The following is a 26,483-nucleotide window of genomic DNA, read 5'->3' on the forward strand; positions in this document are numbered from 1 at the left end:
TTTGGAAAACATATTTGGGAGAATAATCAAGGAAAGCTTCTTCAGCCTTGCTAGAGACCTAGACATTCAAATACAAGAAGCACAAAGAATACCTGCAAAATTCATCACAAAAAGATCATCGCCTAGGCACGTTGTCATCAAGTTATCTAAAGTTAAGATGAAGGAAAGGATCTTAAGAGTTGTGAGACAAAATCACCAGGTAACCTATAAAGGAAAACCTATCAGGTTGACAGGAGATTTCTCAGCAGAAACCCTACAAGCTAGAAGGGATTGGGGCCCTATCTTCAGCCTCCTCAAATGAAAGAATTATCAGCCAAGAATTTTGCTTCCAGCAAAACTAAGCTTCATATATGAAGGAAAGATACAGTCTTTTTCATACAAACAAATGCTAAGATAATTTGCCACTACCAGGCTACCACTACAGGAACTGCTAAAAAATGCTGTAAATCTTGAAACAAATCCTGGAAACACATCAAAACAAAACCTCTTTAAAGCATAAATCTCACAGGATCTATAAAATAAAAATACAGCTTAAAAAAACAAAGACGGCTGGGCATGGTGGCTCATGCCTGTAATCCCAGCACTTTGGGAGGCCGAGGCAGGCAGATCATGAGGTCAGGAGATCAAGACCATCCTGGCTAACATGGTGAAACCCCGTCTCTACTAAAAATACAAAAAATTAGCCGGGCGTGGTGGCAGGTGCCTGTAGTCCCAGCTACTCGGGAGGCTGAGGCAGGAGAATGGCGTGAACCCGGGAGGCAGAGCTTGCAGTGAGCTGAGATTGCACCCCTGCACTCCAGCCTGGGTGACGAGCAAGACTCCATCTCAAAAAAAAAAAACAAAAAAAAAAAACAAAAAAGACAAAAACAAACAAAAAAAGCAAGGTATACAGGTAACAAATAGAAAGATGAATGGAATGGAACCCCACATCTCAATACTAACATTGAATGTAAATGGCCTAAATGCTCCACTTAAGAGATAAAGAATTGCAGAATCAGTAAGAATTCACCAGCCAACTATCTGCTGCCTTCAAGAGACTCACCTAACACATGAAGACTCAATATGCACCTAACACTGGAGCTCCCAAATTTATAAAACAATTACTAATAGATCTAAGAAATGAGATAGACAGCAACACAGTAATAGTGGGGGACTTCAGTACTCCACTGTTAGCACTGGACAGGTCATCAAGACAGAAAGTCAACAAAGAAACAATGGTTTTAAAGTATACCCTGGAACAAATGGACTTAACAGATTTATACAGAACATTTCATCCGACAACTGCAGAATGTACATTCTTTTCAGCAGCACATGGAACTTTCTCCAAGATAGACCATATTATAGGCCACAAAACAAGCCTCAATAAGAAAGTTAAAATTATATCAGGCACTCTTTCAGACCACAGTATAAGAAAACTGAAAATCAACTCCAAAAGGAACCTTCAAAATTATGCAAATACATGGAAATTAAATAACCTGCTCCTGAATGATCATTGGTTCAAAAATGAAATCAAGATGGAAATTTAAAAATTCTTCCACCTAAACGACCATAGTGATACAACCTATCAAAACCTCTGGGATACAGCAAAGGCAGTGCTAAGAGGAAACTTCTTAGCCCTAAATGCCTACCTCAAAAAGTCTGAAAGAGCACTAACAGACAATCTAAGGTCACACCTCAAGGAACGAGAGAAACAGGAAAAAAACCCAAACCAAGCAGAAGAAAGGAAACAACCAAGATCAGAGCAGAACTAAATGAAATTGAAACAAACAAAAAAATACAAAAGATAGATGAATCAAAAAGCTAGTTCTTTGAAAAGATAAATAAAACTGATAGACTATTAGCAAGATTAACCAAGAAAAGAAGAGAGAAAAATCCAAATAAGCTCAATATGAAATGAAATGGGAGATATTATAAATGACACCACAGAAATACAAAATATCATTCAAGGCTACTATGAACACCTTTACACACATAAACTAGAAAACCTAGAAGAGATGGAAAAATTCCTGGAAAGATACACCCCTGTTAGCTTAAATCAGGAAGAATTAGATACCCCGAATAGACCAATAACAAGCAGCAACATGGAAATGGTAATTAAAAAATTACCAACAGTATAAGTCCAGGATGAGGCAGATTCACAGCAAAATTCTGCCAGACATTCAAAGAATCGGTACCAATTCTATTGACACTATTTCACAAGATAAAGAAAGAGGGAACCTTTCCTAAATCATTCTATGAAGCCAGTATCACCCTAATACCAAAACGAGAAAAAGACATAAGCAAAAAAGAAAACTACAGACCAATGTTCATGATGAACATAGTTGCTGAAATCTTTAACAAAATACTAGCTAATCAAATCCAACAACATATTTAAAAAATAATCTGCCATGATCAAGTGGCATATCAGAGATGTAGGAATAGTTTAACATATGCAAGTCAATAAATGTGTGATATACCACATAAACAGAATTAAAAAGAAAAATCACATGATTATCTCAATAGACACAGCAGAAGCATTTGACAAAATCCAGCATCCTTTATGATTAAAACTCTCAGCAAAATCAGCATACAAGGAACAAAGTTCAATGTAATAAAAGCCATCTATGACAAACTCACAGCCAACATAATACTGAATGGGAAAAAGTTGAAAGCATTCCCTCTGAGAACAGGAAGAAGACAAGCATGCCCACTCTCACCACTTCTCTTCCACATAGTACTGGAAGTCCTGGCCAGAACAGTCAGACAAGAGAAAGAAATAAAGGGCATCCAAATCAGTAAAGAGAAAGTCAAACTGCTGCTGTTTGATGATGATGTGAGTGTTTACCTAGAGAACCCTAAAGACTTCTCCAGAAAGCTCCTAGAACTGATAAAATAATTCAGCTAAGTTTCAGGATACAGAATTAATGTACACAAATCAGTAGCTCTTCTATACACCAACAGCAACCAAGCTGAGAATCAAATCAAGAACTCAACCCCTTTCACAATAGCTGAAAAAAAAAATTTCTTAGGAATACACCTAACCAAGGAGGTGAAAGACCTTTGCAAGGAAAACTACATAACACTGCTGTTAGAAATCATAGACAACACAAAAAAATGAAAACACATCCCAGGCTCATGGATGGGTAGAATCAATATTGTGAAAATGACCACACTGCCAAGAGCAATCTACAAATTCAATGCAATTCCCCATCAAAATACCATCATCATTCTTCACAGAATTAGAAAAAAAAATTCTAAAATTTATATGGAACCAAAAAAGAGCCCACATAGCCAAAGCAAGACTAAGCAAAAAGAACAAATCTGGAGGCATCACATTACCTGATTTCAAACTATACTATAAGGCCATAGTCACCAAAACAGCATGGTACTGTTATAAAAATAGCCACACAGACCAATGGAACAGAATAGAGAACTCAGAAATAAACCCAAATACTTACAGCCAACTGATCTTCGACAAAGCAAAAAAAACATAAAGTGAGGAAAGAACACCCTTTTCAACAAATGGTGCTGGGATAATTGACTAGCCACATGCAGGAGAATGAAACTCGATCCTCATCTCTCACCTTACACAAAAATCAACTCAAGATGGATTAAGGACTTAAATCTAAAACCTGAAACTATAAAAATTCTAGAAGATAATATTGGAAAAACCCTTCTAGACATTGACTTAGGCATGGACTTCATGACCAAGAACCCAAAAGAAAATGCAATAAAAACAAAGACAAATAGCTGGGACTTAATTAAAGAGCTTTTGCATGGCAGAGGAACAGTCAGCAGAATAAAAAACCCAGAGAGTGGAAAAAAATTCTTCGCAACCTATACATCTGACAAAGGACTAATATCCAGAATCTACAATGAACTCAAATAAATTAACAAGAAAAAAAAAAACATCAAAAAGTGGCCTAAGGACACGAATACACAATTCTCAAAAGAGATATACAAATGACCAACAAACATACGAAAAAATGCTCTACATCATGAATGATCAGGGAAATGCAAATCAAAACCACAATGCGATACCACCTTACTCTGCAAGAATGGCCATAATCAAAAAATCAAAAAACAGATGTTGGCATGGATGCAGTGAACAGGGAACACTTCTACACTGCTGGTGGGAATGTAAACTAGTACAACCACTGTGGAAAACAGTGTGGAGATTCCGTAAAGAACTAGAAGTAGAACTGCCATTTGATCTAGCATTTTCACTACTGGCTCTCTACCCAGAGAGAAAAAAGTTATTATATGAGAAATGTACCTGCACATTCATGTTTATAACAGCACAGTTTACAATCACAAAAACATGGAACCAACTCAAATGCCCATCAATCAATGAGTGGATAAAGAAACAAGAAACAGTGATATATATATAATGAAATACTACCTAGCCGTTAAAAAGAATGAATTAATGTCATTCACAGTGACCTGGATGAGATTGGAGACTTATTCTAAGTGATGTAACTCAGGAATGGAAAACCAAACGTCATATTCCTCACTTACAAGTGGGAGCTAAGCTATGAGGATGCAAAGGGATAAGAATGACACAATGGACTTTGGGGACTTAGGAGGAAATAATGGAAGGAGGGTGAGGGATAAAAGACTACAAATAGGGTGCACTGTATACTGCTTGGATGGTGGGTACACCAAAATCTCACAAATCACCACTAAAGAACTTACTCATGTAACCAAATACCACCTGTTCCCCAATAACCAATGGAAATAAAATATTTATTTTGAACTCATTTAGACATATATTCTTATCACATCTCACATAAAAAAAGAAAATATAAGTGAAATAAATGTGGTTTTGGAATTCCTAAAGCTTATTCATATAAAAGTACTTTTCCTAAGTCTCTTTTCAATTCAGTCTTTGATGTTGATCTTTCCACATAATATTGCTATGGTCTGAATGTCTGTGTTCCCTGAAATTGATATTTTGAAATCCTAACCTCCAATATATTAGGAGGTAAAGCCTTTGGGAGGTGGCATTAGGTGGTAGGCCTTTGCAACCTGAACATACTAAGGCAGGAAATTGATACTGAGAAGTGGAGGTGCTGCTATAATAAATTCCTAAGAATGTGATAGTAGATTTAGGGTAGAGGCTTGCAGAGTTTTGAGGGGCATGCCAGAAAAAGCGTACATTGCTGTAAACAGAGGTTTTTGTTTGTTTGTTTGTTTGTTTGTTTTTGTTTGTTTGTTTGTTTGTTTGAGACAGTTTCGCTCTTGTTGCCTAGGCTGGAATGCAGTGGTGCAATCTTGGCTCACTGCAACCTCTGCCTTCTGGTTTCAAGTGATTCTCCTGCCTCAGCCTCCCGAGTAGCCAGGATTACAGGCACCCACCACCACGCCTGGCTAATTTTTGTATTTTTAGTAGAGACGGTGTTTCACTGTGTTGGCCAGGCTGATCTCTAACTCCTGACCTTGTGATCTGCCTGCCTCAGCCTCCCAAAGTGCTGGGATTATAGACATGAGTCACCCCACCCGGCCAACAGACTGTTAAGAATGATTCTGGTGAGGGCCCAGAAAGAAAAGAGGAGTGCAATAGAGAATGTCTCAATCTTCTTAAAAAATACCTAAGTAATCCTGAAGAGAATGTTGGTAGAAATATAGACAGTAAAGGCCATTTAGGTGGGAGGCCATTCTCAGATGGAAATAGGAACATATCATAAAGCAATGGAGGAAAGGCCATCCTTGTTATAATGTGGCAAAGAACTTGGCTCAATTGTGTTCATGTTCTAGTGTTTTGTGGAAGTAGAACTGTGAGTGATTAAATTGAATATTTGACTGAGGGAAATACCTGAGCAAAGTGTTGAAGCTGTGGCTTGGCTCTTCTTGACTGCTAATAGTAAAGTATAAGAGGAGAGAAGTGATTTGAAAATGGAATTGTTTATCAAAAGAGAAGCAGTACTTAAGGATTTGGAAACTTCTCAGCCTACACATATAGTAAAGAATGAGAAAGCATGTTCAGGAGAGAACATGAAGGGTGTGGCTAAATGACCATCTGATAAAGAAATTGGCAATCTCAACAGAAGCCAATATCTATTATCCAAGAAAATGGGAGAATGACCCTGAAGACGATTCAGAAATCATCAGAGTTCTCGAAATGCTTTTGTAGTGAATGTTGTCCAGTCATAGCATGAGAAAACCATATCTGTGCACTTTTGGGTGAGCTTATACTTTAAATTATCAAGTCTATTCATGTATAGGCAATGACAACTACATCATGACTTTGAGAGGATATTGACTGGAAGACACAGTGTGGTTGCTGAGATGTTTAAATGTAAAAATATGTGCCTTGGAAATTATGAAGTATATTATTTTTTGTGATACTCTTAGTTTTAAACAGACAGTGACTCCTCTTTTCTTCCAGGATAATAAGATCTATTAACCTAACATGGTAAATAACACTCTTCTGAGGTTTTTCCACTCTCACCTGCTATGACCTTTGCTTCCCTTAAAAAGTGTTCTAACAGCTCAGCTCAATATTTTTGTACGTTACATGCATGCAAGTTTTCATGGAATTTCCTTTTCTTTTTTTTTTTTTTTGACAGACAAGGTCTTGGTCTGTCACCCAGGCTACACTGCAGTGGCATCATCATAGCTCACTGCAGCTTCCAACTCCTGAGCTGAAGCAATCCTCATGCCTCAGCATTCTGAATAATGGGAATATAGGTGTGCCCTATAACACCCAGCTAATTTAATTATTTTTGATACGGATTGCGTCTCACTATGTTGCCCAGGCTGGTCTCAAACTCCTGGGCACAAGTGATCCACTCGCTTTGGCCTTCCAAAATGTTGAGATTACAGGCATGAGCCATCGCACCTGGCGAGTTTCCTCCTATGTGCTCCTTTGCTCCATCAGCTTGGTAAAGTGAACTACTTACTTATCTTTTCAGGTTCAGCTCAAATGCTAGCTGCTCCATGCATCCTTCATGGAGCCCTCTTATTTTAAGAAAATTATTTTCTCATTTGTGTTCTCCTAGGTATTTGTACATCTAACATCACACTGTATTACATTTATCAAGTATTTTATGGAACTTGGTATCTATGTTGTTCTGAGTCAAGAACAGGGATTGTTTCTTTTTCATCTTTTGTTCACAGTGTTTAACTTTTAATAGGAACTCAATATTTGTTTGAATTGATGTTTAAAGTCATCCATTTATTCAAAAAACATTGAGTATCTATAGTGTGCAAAATAATATGCTAGGAGTTCAATATAGGGTAATAAGTAGTACTCTTATTATCCCCAGGTAAGGGATCAGAGATTTTGGGTGGTTAACTAATTTGCCTAGTAAAGAGTGGTGGAGTTGTCTGGCTGAAAATTGAGTGTCCATAACCATTCATATACATTTCCTTGAACTTAAGACTTTATAATTTTAAATAGCCACTCTGTGTTTTCTATTTTTAAAATTTAATATTTTGTTTTTCTGCATTTTCTAGTTCAATATAACTAAGTTATGAAATAAAAAATTAAAAACAAAAGTTGAATGAAGCAAATATTGTACTCAGCATAGCTTTGCATTTGTCATTGTCTTTATAAACTAATTCTCGTCTACTTAGGTATGATTATATAGGGATCCCTTCAAAGGCTCTAGCATTCTTGTGAACACATTCACTTCCTCATTGTCATTTGCATCTTCTATATGTGGCAGGAGTTTTGAAAACCAGCAAAGTGTTGGAGAAAATGTAATGGGATCAATGAGAATCTGGTTTGAAAAGAATAAGCATTTTATGATCTATATTCTAAATTCTGTTAGCCTGGATAAAACTTATCAAATCTAAAATAGCAAGAGGTTTAAGTTAGATGCAATTGAAAATGAGTATCACTATTTAAGTAATAATGACATTTTCTTAGTGTTAGTTTATCTTCTCAGTATTATCCACTATGAGACCCACCGTCCTAAGAAAATCTGAAAACCTTATCTACCATTAAAAAGTAATCTTTTAATCCCCTTAACATTTTATAATAGACTGTCATAATGAATTTTCATAAGCTTTCCATTGATGTGATGCCACAAACTTTCCCCTTTATAGCAATCCATTGGTTGCAAGTTGGACAAAATCCTACATGATTGAGTGACAGTAATTACTTTCTTCTTTCTGTCATCTCTCTCATACTTCATTATTTGCATTATTGTCTAGTTTTTCTGTTTCTTTTTAGAAATTTTCTAAAGTAACTTTATTTTGTGAGGAATAGTTTAATCTAGATAATATATTCTATAAACTTGTTTAGTTAGTTAAATGTAACTCCAATATATTGCATTATGCTAATTGTAAATGAGTAACTGAAAGGCACATTTGTGAAACCCTCTTAAGTTATGGCATCTCCCACCTTTTCAGCAGGAGACCTCACATATGACCAGCTTACATATGGTCTTAGTGAATATTCCAGTGTCAATTTCATATTAAGTATTAGTAAAGCCTATTTTTCTTACTTATTAAACAAAAGTAAATAGAATGTCCTTGAATGAACTTGTTATTGATAATCTCATTCTTTCTAGATCTGTACCCCAACTATTTTCCCTCAGCTCAGTTGTTCACGTAGACTGTCAATACCTGCTTTAGACTTAGAATTTTCTGAATCTTTTTTGGTACAGGGAAATACATCTGAAAGAAAGGAATACAGAGCCCAGAAATAGATTCATGTGCACGTATGTGAATTAGGATAAAGAGCCATTTCGGACCAATTACTAAAAGATGAATAATTAAATAAATATTATTTGATCATTGGTTAACTACTTAGACAAAAAGTAGAGTCTTCCATCTTATTCATTCACAAACACAGAAAATATTCCAGATACTCCAGATGGCTTAATTTTTTCTTTTCTTTTTTTTTTGAGTCTCACTTTGTCACCCAGGCAGGAATGCATGGTGCGACCTTGGCTCACTGCAACTTCTGCCTCTCCGGTTCAAGCGATTCTCCTGCCTCAGCCTTGCAAGTAGCGGGGATTACAGGCGCCTGCCACCACACCTGGCTAATTTTTGTATTTTCAGTAGAGGCTGAGTTTCGCTATGTTGACCAGGCTGGTCTTGAACTCCTGGCCTCAAATGATTCACCAGCTTTGGCCCCCCAAAGTGCTGGGATTATAGGCATGAGCAACCATGCCCGGCCACTGTTTTCTCCCTTTCTCTCACCATCCTCATTCAGTGAATACTGTTAGGTGGCAAAGAAACTGGAAAACTTATGGAAAAATCTAAATGAATATTGTAGAAAACACACTAGTGATAATTATGACAAATTTTGAGGTATAAATGCAAAATAGAACTATGATGCTGGCAAGAAATGAGAGAAAGGCACAAAGTTCATCTGGATTAAAGCATTCTGTTATTCTGAAGAAGGTAGAGATATTGATTAATTTATATCTTGTTAAATCATGTATTAAGAGTAGTATTAAGGGTAACTATTGTAATAAAAATAACATAAACTTGTCAAAACCAGTATAGAGAAGAAAAATATTAATTTGTTTTAATACAAGTTAGGAAAGGAGAAAATAAGTAAAGAAATAGCATAATAAATAAAAGGTGCACAAAAATGCAAGTATATCAGTGTCAAAGTAAATGAACTAAAATCACTGGTTAGCAGATCATATCTTAGATTGGATAAAAATGCAAATCCCAACTATATATTGTTTACAGGAGGCAGAGACAAGGAAACCCATAATATTAGAAAGGGTAAAAGTAAAGGGATGGTAAAAGTTATAACTAGGACCAAGCCAATCAGGAACATAACTACTATCTTAATTGCTATGTTAATAGTGGACCAAGTAGTTTGGTTCCACTAATTAAACTAGTAGATTGGCAAAGAATATTATTAGGGATAAATTGCATCATTACATAAGATGAGGAAGAATTCACCAACAAGATGTAACAAATCTGAACATGTATATATTTAATAAGCAAAGAAACCTGACAAAATTATGGGGATAAACTGACAAATCCACAATTACTATGGGAGATTTTAACATAGCCCTTTAAGTAATTAATATATCGACCATTTAGTATGGATAGAGAAAATTAACCCCACAATCATAAAATTTTATTTATAATTGTTGATACAAAGCTTGGTATAATGATTAAATGTACACCTTGCACCCAACAATTGAAAAATATGCATCTTTTTTTGCACACATATAACATTCACAAGTGTTGTTAAGTAGGGCCACAAAACAAAACAAATGCCAAAAAAATCAATATCACACAGATTATATTCTCTAACCAAAATACAATTACACTAAAAATCAATAATAAAATCTCTTAAATACCCCTACCTTCTGAATTTTTTAAATTAAGTAACTCTTGGGTAAAAGATGAATAGAAACCTTGTGTTTAAAATTAAATAATAAAGCAATACTGAGATAGGAATGTATAACCTTGAATGCTTGTATTAGAAAAGACTGCAAATGAATTAACTAAGCATCAACTTAAGAAGAGAAAAATAAGAGCAACAGAGAATGTCCAAAGAAAGTAAAAGGAAAGAAAGAATTAAGAAAAGTGCAGCTATTCATTAAATAGAATTCAAAAAACTGAAGGAACTCAAATTCTGGTTGTTTAATAAACTCTGACAAGATAAATGAAGAAAAAAAGAGAGGGCGTAAACAAACTTCAAAGTGAAAGAGAGAAATGTAGTAGATATACTAAAATTCATAAAATTTATGTTAAAATTAGAAAATTCCTCCCTTAGGCAAACTTTCCCAAAATGGGGGGACATTTTTTACTTTATTTAATGAAGTGATTTTATAATCTTGATATGAAAACCAGACAAAGACAAAAGGAGAAATAAAATAATAGACAAATCTTATTTATACACACATGTAAAAATATTAATTATTAATAAACAAAATACAGCAATGTATATTAAAAACTTATGAGGCATAACCAGGTAGGGATTATCCAGAATACAAATATAGTTTATTATTCAAAAATTCATGAATACAATGTGTACCCAATTAATATATTTTAAAAGAAATCCATATATTTATCTCAGTATATGCAGAAAAGAATTTGATGAAATTAAGCACCACATTATGATTAATATCAACAAAAATATCCTTTTGGTAAGCTGGTAATAGAAGGAAAACAACTTTCTATAGCCTTTTAATGGTCTCTACAAAAACCGTACTCCCAACATAACAAACATTCGAAGCATTCTCTTTAAAATTAGAAAAAAAAATCTACTATCATGGCTTCTAGTCAATGTTATATCTGTCTTAGCCAGCATAGTAAGACAGCATATGAAGATTGGAACTAAACAAGCAAAAAAAGCTGTTACACGCACACACTTCATGTGGAGTGAAAGTCTAGCAAAGGGCAGAGACTCTGTGAGTAACACATAACCTGGCTCCAAAGTCTAACCTCAGTCATTTCTGCTTTACCGACTGGTGACCCAGAAAGTAGAGAAAAAATTTATTCACTTCAGTTGCAATCCACATTGCGTTTTTGCCCTTATGCATTTTCTCATGAATTAAAGAATTAAACACATTAAAACAAATATCATTAGTAAAAGTTTATATCTTCTCCTAGATTTGATTCTGTTTTTAGACTTTTTCACTCTTTCAACATGAAAAACAGTGTTACACTGAATGTTTTTGGTCTTGGTATGTATTGGTTGGTCTTTTTAAAATTTATTTTATTACATTTGCATGAGTGGGATTAGTAGGTCAAAATTTTCGAACTATGGCTATTGAAATACATGGACAAATTTCTAAAGCAATTTGCAGTGGCCCTGGTAAGATATGTGACAAATGTAAGTAAGTGAGCTTCTAAATATATGATTAACTTATAAATTAAAGGATTCTTTAAATGGTGCTTATACTTGGATAGTATGGTACATTAGTCTTTTTATTTTTAAGAAACAGACTTTGTATTGCAAAATAAGTTGCCAATAATTAGTTCTACTTGTATTTTATTTATATTTATTTATTACTATATACATTGTTATTGAAGCCAGAAATTGAGGGCTTTGTTACACAATTCAAACTTTTTATATGTTTAAAATTTTTCTAGCAAAAAACTCTGAGAAATTTAATTAATAATAAATAAAAGCTGAAACTATATGAGACTTATTTAATTTTAAAAATCTTGCATTTTTGTATGTTGAAATATTTTGCTGCATTTGATTTCCTGAGACAGAAGAAGAGAAGGTTCATTTAGTCATGCAGTATATGTACTCAAGAGGCGGTACAAACTAATGGGTAAGATCACAAACTTAGAATCAAACTGCTGAATTTAAATTCCAGGTCTACTGTGTACCAGTTACAGGACCTGAGACAAATTGCTTTACATTTCTTAGCTTCAGTTTTGTCTGTAAAAATGAGCATAATAAGGTTGTTGGGAAGACTATATGAGCCATGTGTATAAAGCACTTAGAATAATACCTGGTGCATAGTCAGCATTCAGTAAGGCTTAGCTGTTATCATGGGAAAATGTACTTGATGTATACCAGATGTGTGCTATATATTAGGTTAATAGAAATTATAGTCACCTCTACTCCCCTTTGGCTCCATCATATTTTTCTTATTTTTAATTTTGGTGCATTTTATGCTCAGAGTGATTGTTGTTTCTATTTTGTTCCTTTATTTCTCGGTAGGTGGAAACAACGTGTTCAACATATGTAGTCTTTGTAGGATAGAGAGGGGGTGGGCACAGAAGATATCAAAGAGGAATTTCTCTGATTTTTGGTTTGGATTTTCTCTCCTTATACTCTTGAATCCTCATTCTGTTATTTTCCTCTTTCTTATTTTTCAGATTAAATGCCTTAATGGATAAAGAAAAATTGGATGGTAAGGTTGAATATGGTAACTATGCAATGGATTCCTCAGTGGAAAACATGTATGTAAACAAAGTGTGGGTTCAATGTGAGAATGAAAATTGTTTGAAATGGAGATTGTTATCAAGTGAGGATGCAGCCAAAGTTGATCATGATGAACCATGGTACTGCTTCATGAACACTGATTCAAGATATAATAACTGCTCAATTTCTGAAGAAGACTTCCCTGAAGAGTCTCAGCTTCATCATTGTGGATTTAAGATTGTCTATTCACAGCTCCCTCTTGGAAGCCTGGTTTTGGTAAAATTACAGAATTGGCCAAGGTAAGGTTTGTATAGTTTTATGACTTTTGAAGTGTAGTCTTGCCAGGTTTATGAATATTAAAAATATTTTTGAAGACTAAATATTTTTCTTTTGTCTACTTGTTTCTTGATTTCTTATCATTGCTCTTTTCCATACTTCTTTGGATTTTTTTCTAGCTTTTTAAATGAGAAAGTTAGGTAACTGAATTTGAATCTTATTTTCCTCCCAATATAGGCAATTAAAGCTATAAATTTTTCTCCAAGTAGTGTTGTAGCTTCATCCTACAAATTTTGATATACTGTGTTTTATTATTCATTTTGAAATATTTACTGATTTTCTTTGTGATTTCCTTTTTGAAATCCGTTTTTTAGAAGTGTGTCTTTAAATTACCAAATATTGGGGAATTTTAATGTGTCTTATTGCATTCTAATTTAAATCTGTTGTAATCAGTTCCACTGATTCTGATTGTATGGCCGACCATACCTTCTTGTAGCATATCTTATTAATGTTTCATGGTCATTTGAAAAGCATGTATTCTATAATTGTTGCCTAGATCCCTAAAATATTTTTTCTTTAGATTTATGTAGATTTATTATATTCCAATATTTCTCATTCTAGGATGGTTTTCCCAACTATGCAGTGTGCACTTTCAGTATATAACTTCAAGTCTTATTTTTAGCTAAGGTTTATTAAATTACAACCTATTATATTTGTTCTGTTGCATTGCTTTGATTTTCTTATTTTAGGGTTTTGATATTACTTATGGTGGCTATTTGTCTATCGTTTGTATTACCTTTTCTTGAACTGTTTTTCTCTTTTCAATTTCTTAAAATTTAATTTTTTTTCTTTTTTTTTCTGAAGGTATTATCAATTGTTCTTGTGTTTCTTCTAGTTTAGTCTTTTTTGTCAAAATTACAAAAAAAAATTTCATTAGTCATGTTTCTTCTCTTTTCAAATCTTTTTCTCTTTCTTTTAATTTTAATTTTAGGTTCCGGGATACATGTGCAGGTTTGTTGTATAGGTAAACTCCTTTCATGGGGGTTTGTTGTGAAGATTATTTCATCACCCAGGTTTTTTTTTAAATTTTATTATTATTATACTTTAAGTTTTAGGGTACATGTGCACAACGTGCAGGTTTGTTATATATGTATACACGTGCCATGATGGTATGCTGCACCCATTAACTCGTCATTTAGCGTTAGGTATATCTCCGAATGCTATCCCTCCCCCCTCCCCCCCCCCCAACAACAGTCCCCAGTGTGTGATGTTCCGCTTCCTGTGTCCATGTGTTCTCATTGTTCAATTCCCACCTATGAGTGAGAACATGCGGTGTTTGGTTTTTTGTCTTTGCGAAAGTTTGCTGAGAATGATGGTTTCCAGCTTCATCCATATCCCTACAAAGGACATGAACTCATCATTTTTTATGGCTGCATAGTATTCCATGGTGTATATGTGCCACATTTTCTTAACCCAGTCTATCATTGTTGGACATTTGGGTTGGTTCCAAGTCTTTGCTATTGTGAATAGTGCCACAATAAACATACGTGTGCATGTGTCTTTATAGCAGCATGATTTATAATCCTTTGGGTATATACCCAGTAATGGGATGGCTGGGTCAAATGGTATTTCTAGTTCTAGATCCCTGAGGAATCGCCACACTGACTTCCACAATGGTTGAACTAGTTTACAGTCCCAGCAACAGTGTAAAACTGTTCCTATGTCTCCACATCCTCTCCAGCACCTGTTGTTTCCTGACTTTTTAATGATCGCCATTCTAACTGGTGTGAGATGGTGTCTCATTGTGGTTTTGATTTGCATTTCTCTGATGGCCAGTGATGATAAGCATTTTTTCATGTGTTTTTTGGCTGCATAAATGTCTTCTTTTGAGAAGTGTCTGTTCATGTCCTTCGCCCACTTTTTGATGGGGTTGTTTGTTTTTTTCTTGTAAATTTGTTTGAGTTCATTGTAGATTCTGGGTATTAGCCCTTTGTCAGATGAGTAGGTTGCAAAAATTTTCTCCCATTCTGTAGGTTGCCTGTTCACTCTGATGGTGGTTTCTTCTGCTGTCTAGAAGCTCTTTAGTTTAATTAGATTCCATTTGTCAATTCTGGCTTTTGTTGCCATAGCTTTTGGTGTTTTAGACATGAAGTCCTTGCCCATGCCTATGTCCTGAATGGTATTGCCTAGGTTTTCTTCTAGGGTTTTTATGGTTTTAGGTCTAACATGTAAGTCTTTAATCCATCTTGAATTAATTATAAGGTGTATATTATACGGTGTAATTATAAGGTGTATAATTATATATTAATTATAAGGTGTATATTAATTATAAGGTGTAAGGAATGGATCCAGTTTCAGCTTTCTACATATGGCTAGCCAGTTTTCCCAGCACCATTTATTAAATAGGGAATCCTTTCCCCATTGCTTGTTTTTGTCAGGTTTGTCAAAGATCGGATAGTTGTAGATATGCGGCATTATTTCTGAGGGCTCTCTTCTGTTCCATTGGTCTATATCTCTGTTTTGATACCAGTACCATGCTGTTTTGGTTACTGTAGCCTTGTAGTATAGTTTGAAGTCAGGTAGCGTGATGCCTCCAGCTTTGTTCTTTTGGCTTAGGATTGACTTGGCAATGTGGGCTCTTTTTTGGTTCCATATGAACTTTAAAGTAGTTTTTTCCAATTCTGTGAAGAAAGTCATTGGTAGCTTGATGGGGATGGCATTGAATCTATAAATTACCTTGGGCAGTGTGGCAATTTTCACAATATTGATTCTTCCTACCCATGAGGGTGGACTGTTCTTCCATTTGTTTGTATCCTCTTTTATTTCCTTGAGCAGTGGTTTGTAGTTCTCCTTGAAGAGGTCCTTCACATCCCTTGTAAGTTGGATTCCTGGGTATTTTATTCTCTTTGAAGCAATTGTGAATGGGAGTTCACCATGATTTGACTCTCTGTTTGTCTGTTATTGGTGTATAAGAATGCTTGTGATTTTTGCACATTGATTTTGTATCCTGAGACTTTGCTGAAGTTGCTCATCAGCTTAAGGAGATTTTGGGTTGAGATGATGGGGTTTTCTAGATATACAATCATGTCATCTGCAAACAGGGACAATTTGACTTCCTCTTTTCCTAATGGAATGCCCTTTATTCCCTTCTCTTGCCTGATTGCCCTGGCCAGAACTTCCAACACTATGTTGAATAGGAGTGGTGAGAGAGGGCATCCCTGTCTTGTGCCCGTTTTCAAAGGGAATGCTTCCAGTTTTTGTCCATTTGGTATGATATTGGCTGTGGGTTTGTCATAGATAGCTCTTATTATTTTGAGATACGTCCCATCAATACCTATTTTATTGAGAGTTTTTAGCATGAAGCGTTGTTGAATTTTGTCAAAGGCCTTTTCTGCATCTTTTGAGATAATCATGTGGTTTCTGTCTTTGGTTCTGTTTATATACTGGAGTATGTTTATTGATTTTCACATATTGAACCAGCCTTGCATCCTAGGGATGAAGCCCACTTGATCATGGTGGATAAGCTTTTTGATGTGCTGCTGGATTCGGTTTGCCAGTATTTTATTGAGGATTTCTGCATCAATGTTCATCAAGGATATCGGTCTAAAATTCTCTTTTTTTGTTGTGTCTCTGTCAGGCTTTGGTATCAGGATGATGCTGGCCTCATAAAATGAGTTAGGGAAGATTCCCTCTTTTTCTATTGATTGGAATAGTTTCAAAAGGAATGGTACCAGGTCCTCCTTGTACCTCTGGTAGAATTCAGCTGTGAATCCATCTGGTCCTGGACTTTTTTTGGTTGCTAAACTATTAATTATTGCCTCAATTTCAGAGCCTGTTATTGGTCTATTCATAGATTCAACTTCTATCTTGTTTAGTCTTGGGAGGGTGTATGTGTCAAGGAATTTATCCATTTCTTCTAGATTTTCTAGTTTATTTGTGTAGAGGTGTTTATAGTATTCTCTGATGGTAGTTTGTATTTCTGTGGGATCGGTGGTGATATCCCCTTTGTCTTTTCTTCTTTATTTGTCTTGCTAGCAGTGATATCCCCTTTGTCTTTTCTTCTTTATTAGCCTTGCTAGCAGTCTATCAATTTTGTTGACCTTTTCAAAAAAAAAAACAAGAGAGGGAATCCTGCCTAACTCATTTTATGAGGCCAGCATCATCCTGATACCAAAGCCTGACAGAGATACAACAAAAAAAGAGAATTTTAGACCGATATCCTTGATGAACATTGATGCAGAAATCCTCAATAAAATACTGGCAAACTGAATCCAGCAGCACATCAAAAAGCTTATCCACCATGATCAAGTGGGCTTCATCCCTGGGATGCAAGGCTGGTTCAACATACGAAAATCAATAAATGTACTCCAGCATATAAACAGAACCAAAGACAGAAACCACATGATTATCTCAAAAGATGCAGAAAAGGCCTTTGACAAAATTCAACAACCCTTCATGCTAAAAACTCTCAATAAATTAGGTATTGATGGGACGTATCTCAAAATAATAAGAGCTATCTATGACAAACCCACAGCCAATATCATACTGAATGGACAAAAACTGGAAGCATTCCCTTTGAAAACGGGCACAAGACAGGGATGCCCTCTCTCACCACTCCTATTCAACGTAGTGTTGGAAGTTCTGGCCAGGGCAATCAGGCAGGAGAGGGAAATAAAGGGCATTCCATTAGGAAAAGAGGAAGTCAAATTGTCCCTGTTTGCAGATGACATGATTGTATATCTAGAAAACCCCATCGTCTCAGCCCAAAATCTCCTTAAGCTGATGAGCAACTTCAGCAAAGTCTCGGGATACAAAATCAATGTGCAAAAATCACAAGCATTCTTATACACCAATAACAGACAAACAGAGAGTCAAATCATGGTGAACTCCCATTCACAATTGCTTCAAAGAGAATAAAATACCTAGGAATCCAACTTACAAGGGATGTGAAGGACCTCTTCAAGGAGAACTACAAACCACTGCTCAAGGAAATAAAAGAGGATACAAACAAATGGAAGAACAGTCCACCCTCATGGGTAGGAAGAATCAATATTGTGAAAATTGCCACACTGCCCAAGGTAATTTATAGATTCAATGCCATCCCCATCAAGCTACCAATGACTTTCTTCACAGAATTGGAAAAAACTACTTTAAAGTTCATATGGAACCAAAAAAGAGCCCACATTGCCAAGCCAATCCTAAGCCAAAAGAACAAAGCTGGAGGCATCACGCTACCTGACTTCAAACTATACTACAAGGCTACAGTAACCAAAACAGCATGGTACTGGTACCAAAACAGAGATATAGACCAATGGAACAGAACAGAGCCCTCAGAAATAATGCCGCATATCTACAACTATCCGATCTTTGACAAACCTGACAAAAACAAGCAATGGGGAAAGGATTCCCTATTTAATAAATGGTGCTGGGAAAACTGGCTAGCCATATGTAGAAAGCTGAAACTGGATCCATTCCTTACACCTTATAATTAATATACACCTTATAATTAATATATAATTATACACCTTATAATTACACCGTATAATATACACCTTATAATTAATTCAAGATGGATTAAAGACTTACATGTTAGACCTAAAACCATAAAAACCCTAGAAGAAAACCTAGGCAATACCATTCAGGACATAGGCATGGGCAAGGACTTCATGTCTAAAACACCAAAAGCTATGGCAACAAAAGCCAGAATTGACAAATGGAATCTAATTAAACTAAAGAGCTTCTAGACAGCAGAAGAAACCACCATCAGAGTGAACAGGCAACCTACAGAATGGGAGAAAATTTTTGCAACCTACTCATCTGACAAAGGGCTAATACCCAGAATCTACAATGAACTCAAACAAATTTACAAGAAAAAAACAAACAACCCCATCAAAAAGTGGGCAAAGGACATGAACAGACACTTCTCAAAAGAAGACATTTATGCAGCCAAAAAACACATGAAAAAATGCTTATCATCACTGGCCATCAGAGAAATGCAAATCAAAACCACAATGAGACACCATCTCACACCAGTTAGAATGGCGATCATTAAAAAGTCAGGAAACAACAGGTGCTGGAGAGGATGTGGAGACATAGGAACAGTTTTACACTGTTGCTGGGACTGTAAACTAGTTCAACCATTGTGGAAGTCAGTGTGGCGATTCCTCAGGGATCTAGAACTAGAAATACCATTTGACCCAGCCATCCCATTACTGGGTATATACCCAAAGGATTATAAATCATGCTGCTATAAAGACACATGCACACGTATGTTTATTGTGGCACTATTCACAATAGCAAAGACTTGGAACCAACCCAAATGTCCAACAATGATAGACTGGGTTAAGAAAATGTGGCACATATACACCATGGAATACTATGCAGCCATAAAAAATGATGAGTTCATGTCCTTTGTAGGGATATGGATGAAGCTGGAAACCATCATTCTCAGCAAACTTTCGCAAAGACAAAAAACCAAACACCGCATGTTCTCACTCATAGGTGGGAATTGAACAATGAGAACACATGGACACAGGAAGGGGAACATCACACACCGGGGACTGTTGTTGGGGGGGGGAGGGGGGAGGGATAGCATTCGGAGATATACCTAATGCTAAATGACGAGTTAATGGGTGCAGCACACCATCATGGCACGTGTATACATATATAACAAACCTGCATTTTGTGCACATGTCCCCTAATACTGAAAGTATAATTTAAAAAAAAAAACAGCTCCTGGAATAATTGATTTTTTGAAGGGGTTTTTGTGTCTCTATTTCCTTCAGTTCTGCTCTGATCTTAGTTATTTCTTGCCTTCTGCTAGCTTTTGAACGTGTTTGCTCTTGCTTCTCTAGTTCTTTTAATTGTGGCGTTAGGGTGTCAGTTTTAGATCTTTCCTGCTTTCTCTTGTGGGCATTTAGTACTATAAATTTCCCTCTACACACTGCTTTGAATGTGTCCCAGAGATTCTGGTATGCTGTGTCTTTGTTCTCGTTGGTTTCAAAGAACATCTTTATTTCTGCCTTCATTTCGTTGTGTAATCACCCAGGTATTAAGCCTGGTATCCCTTGGTTATTTTTCCTGATCCTCTCCCTCCTCCCACCTTCCACCCTCTAGTAGGCCCTGTGTCTTTTATTCCCTTCTACATGTCCATGTGTTCTCATCATCAAATATTTTTCTCTAATCACTTTCTCACTTTTTTTAGTTTTTAATTATAATTCATGTTGTTTTTTTTTCATTACTTGTATTACTTTCTTAATTTGTATTTTCTCAACTTGAACTTTCAGGTACAATTTTGATCTTTGTAAGGCCATGCCGCTGTGATAAGCTTTCACTTTTGGTAGGGGTATTGTTTATTTTTACCATAACAACTTTATATTAGATTCTGCTATAATCTTTTCTTCTTGAGTACTTTTATATGAAATTAGTTCTTATTTGTTCAGAAGGCAAGAGGGAGTAATAACTTTTTTTCAGTTCATTTTCTCTCTGTTGTTCAGATTGGTTTATTCCTATTGTTCTCTTTTTAAGTTCACTGATTCTTTTCTCTGTTATATTCATGCTGTATTGAAAGTATCCATTCAGGTTTTAAAAATATTGTATTTTCAGTTCTAAAATATTCATTTGGTTCTTTATATTTCCTATTTATTTACTAGACTTTATATTCTTTTCATTTTGGATCTTATTTAAACCTATTTAGCAGGCTGATTTTGCTACCGCGTCAGCAGGATATGTGGGAACACCTCTTTGTTGCTCCCACTTGGGAGTAAGAGTCAAGGTTCCCCACTCAGCCTCTGTTGATTTCCAAGGGAGGGAAGGGTGCCTCAATTCCACTGCGCAGAGGTGAGAGTTCAAGCTCCCCACTCACAACTCTAGCTAGTAGGGGTAGGATGACCTTTTTATTGTTGCCAGGTGAACTTCACTGACACCATAGCGGGAGGGTCTTATTAACCCTGGAAGGTGGTAAAAATCTTGGCTTCCTACTAAGCCTTTTCTGCCACCACCTGAGCAGGAAGGGTGCTCCATTATTGCTGGGTGATTTGCAGTCCAGGCTCACCACTGGCCTTTAGTATGGGGGTAAATGTGGAGGCCATATATTTTCCATGATATTTTTCTGGGATAAAGCAGTTATTCTGTGTAAGTTTTCTGTCTTGCTAGGCTCCCCCTATCCTGGTCCTTTGGCTAAAAAGAGCAGGCTTCATTGGAGCTTTTTTTGTTTGTCTGGTTGCACTCACTGGTGTTTCTGGGTTGCTGACTTCTTCAGTACCCAGCTGAGGAATATAAAGTGCAAGAAACTCACTGCCATGTCATTCCTCAAGTCACAGGATCCCTAGCTAGTCTATCATTTTCTCTTCAACTTTGAGAATCTTTTTATGTTTTTTTTTCATCTATAACATGCAGATTTTTTGATAGAGGGAGAAATAGAAAGAAATGAATGTGTTTCATCTTGTTGAGAACCATATGTTGGAGAATAGTTTGTGTGTGTGTGTGTGTGTGTGTGTGTGTGTGTGTTTTAGCTTCTTTTCCCCTAATTCAAAGTTCCAGAGCCCTTATTTTATTGTTTTCTCAAAGTATCAAAAATATGACCCGTGTTCTTAAATTTCATAGGTTTTTCTCTCCCCCATGTTTATTTTTAAATTTTTAGCACTTTACATTTTTATTTATTTTAAGTAATTGACTTTATCTTTTAGAGTGGTTTCAGCTTTGCAGAAAAATTGAGTGGAAAGTATGGAGAGTTTCTGTATGTCCCTTTCTCCCTCTGACACCCACAGCTGCCCCACCCTCAATATCCCACACTGGTGTGGTACATTTGTTATAATCTATGAAACAGCATTCACTCATCATTATCAATGAAGTCCATAGTTTACATTAGGATTCATTCTTTGTGAATGAATATTCACAGAATATATATTCTGTGAATTTTGACAAATGTATAATGACATGTGTCCACCATTATAGTATATACAGAATAGTTATATTGGCCTAAAAATCCTCTGTGTTTCTCCTATTTACCCTTCTATCCCTCCAAACTCTTGGTGACCATTTATCTTTCTACCATCTTCATAGTATTGTCTTTTCTAGAATGCCATATAGTTGAGATTGTATAGTATTTAGACTTTTCAGACTCTTTTTTATTTAGTAATATGCATTTACGTCTCTTCCATGTCCTTTTATGGCTTGATTACTCATGTATTTTTGCTACTGAATAATAGTCCATTGTCTATACGTAGGACAACTTATCTATCCATTCGCCTACTGAAGGATATCTTGGTTACTTCCAAGTTTTGGCAGTTATGAATAAAGCTTCTATGCACATCCATGTGCAACCGTCTATGTGGACCTGTTTTCAGTTCCTTTGGGTAAATACCAAGGACTGCAATTGCTGGACAGTATGCTATGAGTATGTGTGTGTGTGTTTTTTTTTTAAGAAAATGCTAAACTGTCTTCCAAAGTGGCTGTATTATTTTGCATTCCCAACAGTGTTGCTTCACCTCCCTGCCAGCATTTGGTGTTACCTGAATTTTGAATTCTAATAGGTGTGTAGTGGTATTTCATTGTTTTAGTTTGTATTTTCCTAAGGACATATGCTTTTGAATATCTTTTTATATGCTTATTTGCCATCTTGTATATCTTCTTTGGTAGGGTGTCTGTTCAGATATTTTGCGCATTTTAAAATCTGGTTATTCATTTTCTTATTGTAAAGTTTGAAGAGTTCTTTGTATATTTTGGATATCACTGTCTTCTCAGATATATGTTTTGCAAATATTTTCTCCCACTCTGTGGCTTGTCATCTTATTCTTTTGACAGTGACTTTGCAGAGCAGGTATTTTTTTATTTTAATGAACTCTGCTTTATCATTTTTTTCTGTCGTGGTTGGTGCCTTTGATGTTATATCCCCACTTTTATTTGTATCTTCTTTTTCCTTTCTTTCTTATTGATCCTGTCCTCTTCAGTTTAGATTTTGCTCCCAGCAGTTTCTCATCTTGTGAGCTATTTTTTTTTTTTTTTTTTTTTTTTTTTGAGACAGAGTCTCACTCTGTCACCCAGGCTGGAGTGCAGTGGTGTGATCTAGGCTCACTGCAAGCTCTGCCTCCCGGGTTCACGCCATTCTCCTGTCTCAGCCTCCCGAGTAGCTGGGACTAACTACAGGTGCCTGCTACCACACCCAGCTAATTTTTTGTATTTTTAGTAGAGACGGGGTTTCACCGTGTTAGCCAGGATGGTCTCGATCTCCTGACCTCGTGATCCTCCCACCTCGGCCTCCCAAAGTGCTGGAATTACAGGCTTGAGCCACTGCGCCTGGCCCCTGTGAGCTTTTATCCTGAAACGGATCTTCGTTGGTTGCTTCATAGGGCCCACACTTTTCCAACACTTGCAGATTTTGTTGCAATCCACCTCACAGTTTTGGCTGCTGTTCTTAGTTCAACTTGCTGCACTTTGCAGTAAATGCTTCTTGCAAGTTTGAAGTCCTCATTCCTCCTCCTCCCACCCTCCTTCCTCTCAGATAGATGCTAATATTATATGGATCATATAATTTTTAGTAGTTTGTGCCCATTTGCTCCTATTTTGCTGTTCATGTGGGTAGCTTACCACTTAGTTTCATCATAGGTGGTGTGCGTCAGGTTTGGTTTTGATATTATAGTTGCCCTACCTGTATTTATGGGGAAATTTCAGGATATTCTAAAACTATACCACCATTGCTGCTATCTTTCCAGAATTCCTTACTATTTTACATTGCATTTTTCAACCTAACATTCTTAAAGCTGTATATTCTGGCTCACTACCTTGTTTTCATTCATGTTCAACTATTCTCCATGAAGAAAATAGGATGTTGGCTTTCATAGAGAGACTATGGTGGTCTTATTCCAACACACACACACACACACACACACACACACACAGAGCCTTTAAATCAATACCTAGATGTATGTTCTTGCTCTATCACTTATGGTTATGGACTGAATTCTGTTCTCTCGAAATACATATGTTGAAGTCTAACCCTCAGTACCTCAGAATGTGACCATATTTGCAGATATGATTCTTAAAGAGGAAATTAAGTGAAAATGAGATCAAAAGTAAGATGGGCCCTAATCCAATATGACTGGCCTCCTTATAAGAAGAGGAGATTAGAACACAGACGTGCACAGAAGAAAGACCATGTGAGGACATAGCAAGAAGGTGGACATCTATAAGCCAAGGAGAGGGGCCTCAGAAGAAACCAAACATGTCAATGTATTGATCTTATATGTTAATCCCCCACAACTATGAAAAAATAAATCTCTATTGTTTAAGCCACCCAGTCTGTGGTATTTTGTTATGGTAGCCCTAGCAAACCAATGTGCTTACTATCTTTGCACATATGGGAAATCAGGAAAAATGTGGCCTTTGTTACTGAGGGCTTTTCTAAAGATCAAATGTGATAATGTTGTTTAAAAATTATATTGTTAATTGGCTTCCATGTAATAATTAGGAGGGACATCAAGGGGAAATAGATATGTAAGAAAAAATATTTTAAAAGACATGAATATGAACACTTATTTTATGAGAACTTATGAAGGTATTTGTAGTCCCACATAATTTTTCTTATCTCTAATTAACATTTTGGAAGCACAGTATTTGTATTCTCTAATGAAAATTCTGAAGTTTTAATTCTAACTCAAAAAATAGATTTTTTTTTGTCGCTATGTCTGAAATGCTGTGTTAGAAATTTGATTAAAAATTTTCTTTTGCAGTGTTGTGCTAGTCGCTGAGGCTTAAGACTTAAAAATGAAACATGTTTTACCCCAGTACCTCAATTATCTCTAATCTATGATTAGGGACATCAAAATGCCCAAAAAATAAGCTGTATCTACCTTCTTATTTACTGGAGAGTAGAATGCATCTGGCTAATTTGTCACATATATTCCTCTTTATAAACTAAGTTGAGAATACACCTAAAATACAGATTAAGAAACTCAAATCTACTTATATTGCTTATTCAGTAGCACAAATATATAGAAAGATAATAACAGGATAAATTACAATAGAAAAATATAAAGATAGCATTAACCAACTAAAAACAAATATTAGATCTTAATTAAGCAATGCCATAGATGTTGAAGTTCCAAGTGGAAAGATTAGCTGCAGGCCTCAGAGATGCCTAGTGGTGTAGCATTATCTGTGTCAATTCTCTTTAGCCCATGGCCTTACATGTAGCTTCTAAGGCTCAGAAACTCAATCTTGTCAACATATCAGAGTTATTCTTTCTCAAAAAATTTGACTCTCTATAATAAAGCTAACTAGAGACTGATACAGAATCTAGAACTGCTTTATATCTATATAATAAAAACAAATAATTGTCAAGAGAATAGCACTTTCTTTTCCTATGTGCAGACTCCAGGAATAATCAAATTATAACAGTTATATCTACTTCTACATTCTGGCACAGCATATATTTATGTACTTATAAAAATATACATGTAGGCCAGGTGCGGTGGCTAATGCCTGTAATCCCAGCACTTTGGGAGGCCAAGGTGGGAGGCTCACCTGAGGTTGAGAGTTCGAGACCAACCTGACCAACATGCAGAAACCCTGTCTCTACTAAAATTTCAAAATTAGCTGGGCGTGGTGGCACATGTCTGTAATCCCAGCAACTCTGGAGGCTGAGGCAGGAGAATTGCTTGAACCTGGGAGGCAGAGGTTGCAGTGAGCCAAGATAGCCCTATTGCACTCCTGCCTGGGCAACAAGAGCAAAACTCTGTCTCAAAAAAAAAATTATATATATATATATATATATGTATATATAGCATTTTGCCTTTGCGTTTTACCTTTATATACTTGAAGATGGAAACATCTGTATGTACCAGAAAGATAAAACTCTCCACAATGTTTAAGCAGTTTTGTTTTTTAAAAATTGATCATACGCTATTGTATTTGGCTAGAAAGAGTCTGGACTCTTTAGAGAAAAAAAATGGTGCATATCTCACTTAATTCAGGAAGATACATTGTCAAGCAGAAACTAGGCTCTGTTACGGTAACTACTTCAGGAATATTTACACAGATATTTGACAAAGGTCTGTCATAAATATGAAAATTAATTTATAGAAAATATGTTTGCATTATATTGTAGTCCAGTTTGGTAATAAAATATGGCTTGAAGTTAACAAAGCAATCAAGTGATACTTTTTAGACACAGTATATAAATTGATAAATTGAGATTTCTACTAGATCCTTTCAGTATTATAAAGTATTAATTGATTACTTTCATTTGCATTATTTTGCATATCAATTAATATACTAATAATGTGTGTGTCTGAAAGGAAAACTTCCCTTTTCCATCAGCCCCTGCAATTAGGTACAGTCCAGAGATTTCTTGGCAAATATAATATTTAGTCATGATTCCAACTCATCCATTTTGTTTCCAACAGTTTAGGGAAAAGCCCCA

General features: G+C 35.8%; 1 protein-coding gene across 1 annotated transcript in view; it reads left to right on the forward strand.

Annotated features, from left to right (window-relative positions):
• The window catches only part of ZCWPW2 (zinc finger CW-type and PWWP domain containing 2), a 159,663-nt gene that overhangs the window by 36,216 nt on the left and 96,964 nt on the right, over positions 1-26,483 (forward strand). The window contains exon 2 of the mRNA XM_019024234.4: positions 12,742-13,086. Coding sequence (XP_018879779.3) covers positions 12,742-13,086 — 345 coding nt within the window. The remainder of the gene's footprint in view (positions 1-12,741; positions 13,087-26,483) is intronic.

The sequence above is a fragment of the Gorilla gorilla genome, chromosome 2 (genome assembly GCF_029281585.2).
Source record: "Gorilla gorilla gorilla isolate KB3781 chromosome 2, NHGRI_mGorGor1-v2.1_pri, whole genome shotgun sequence".
Classification (NCBI taxonomy): Eukaryota; Metazoa; Chordata; class Mammalia; order Primates; family Hominidae; genus Gorilla; species Gorilla gorilla.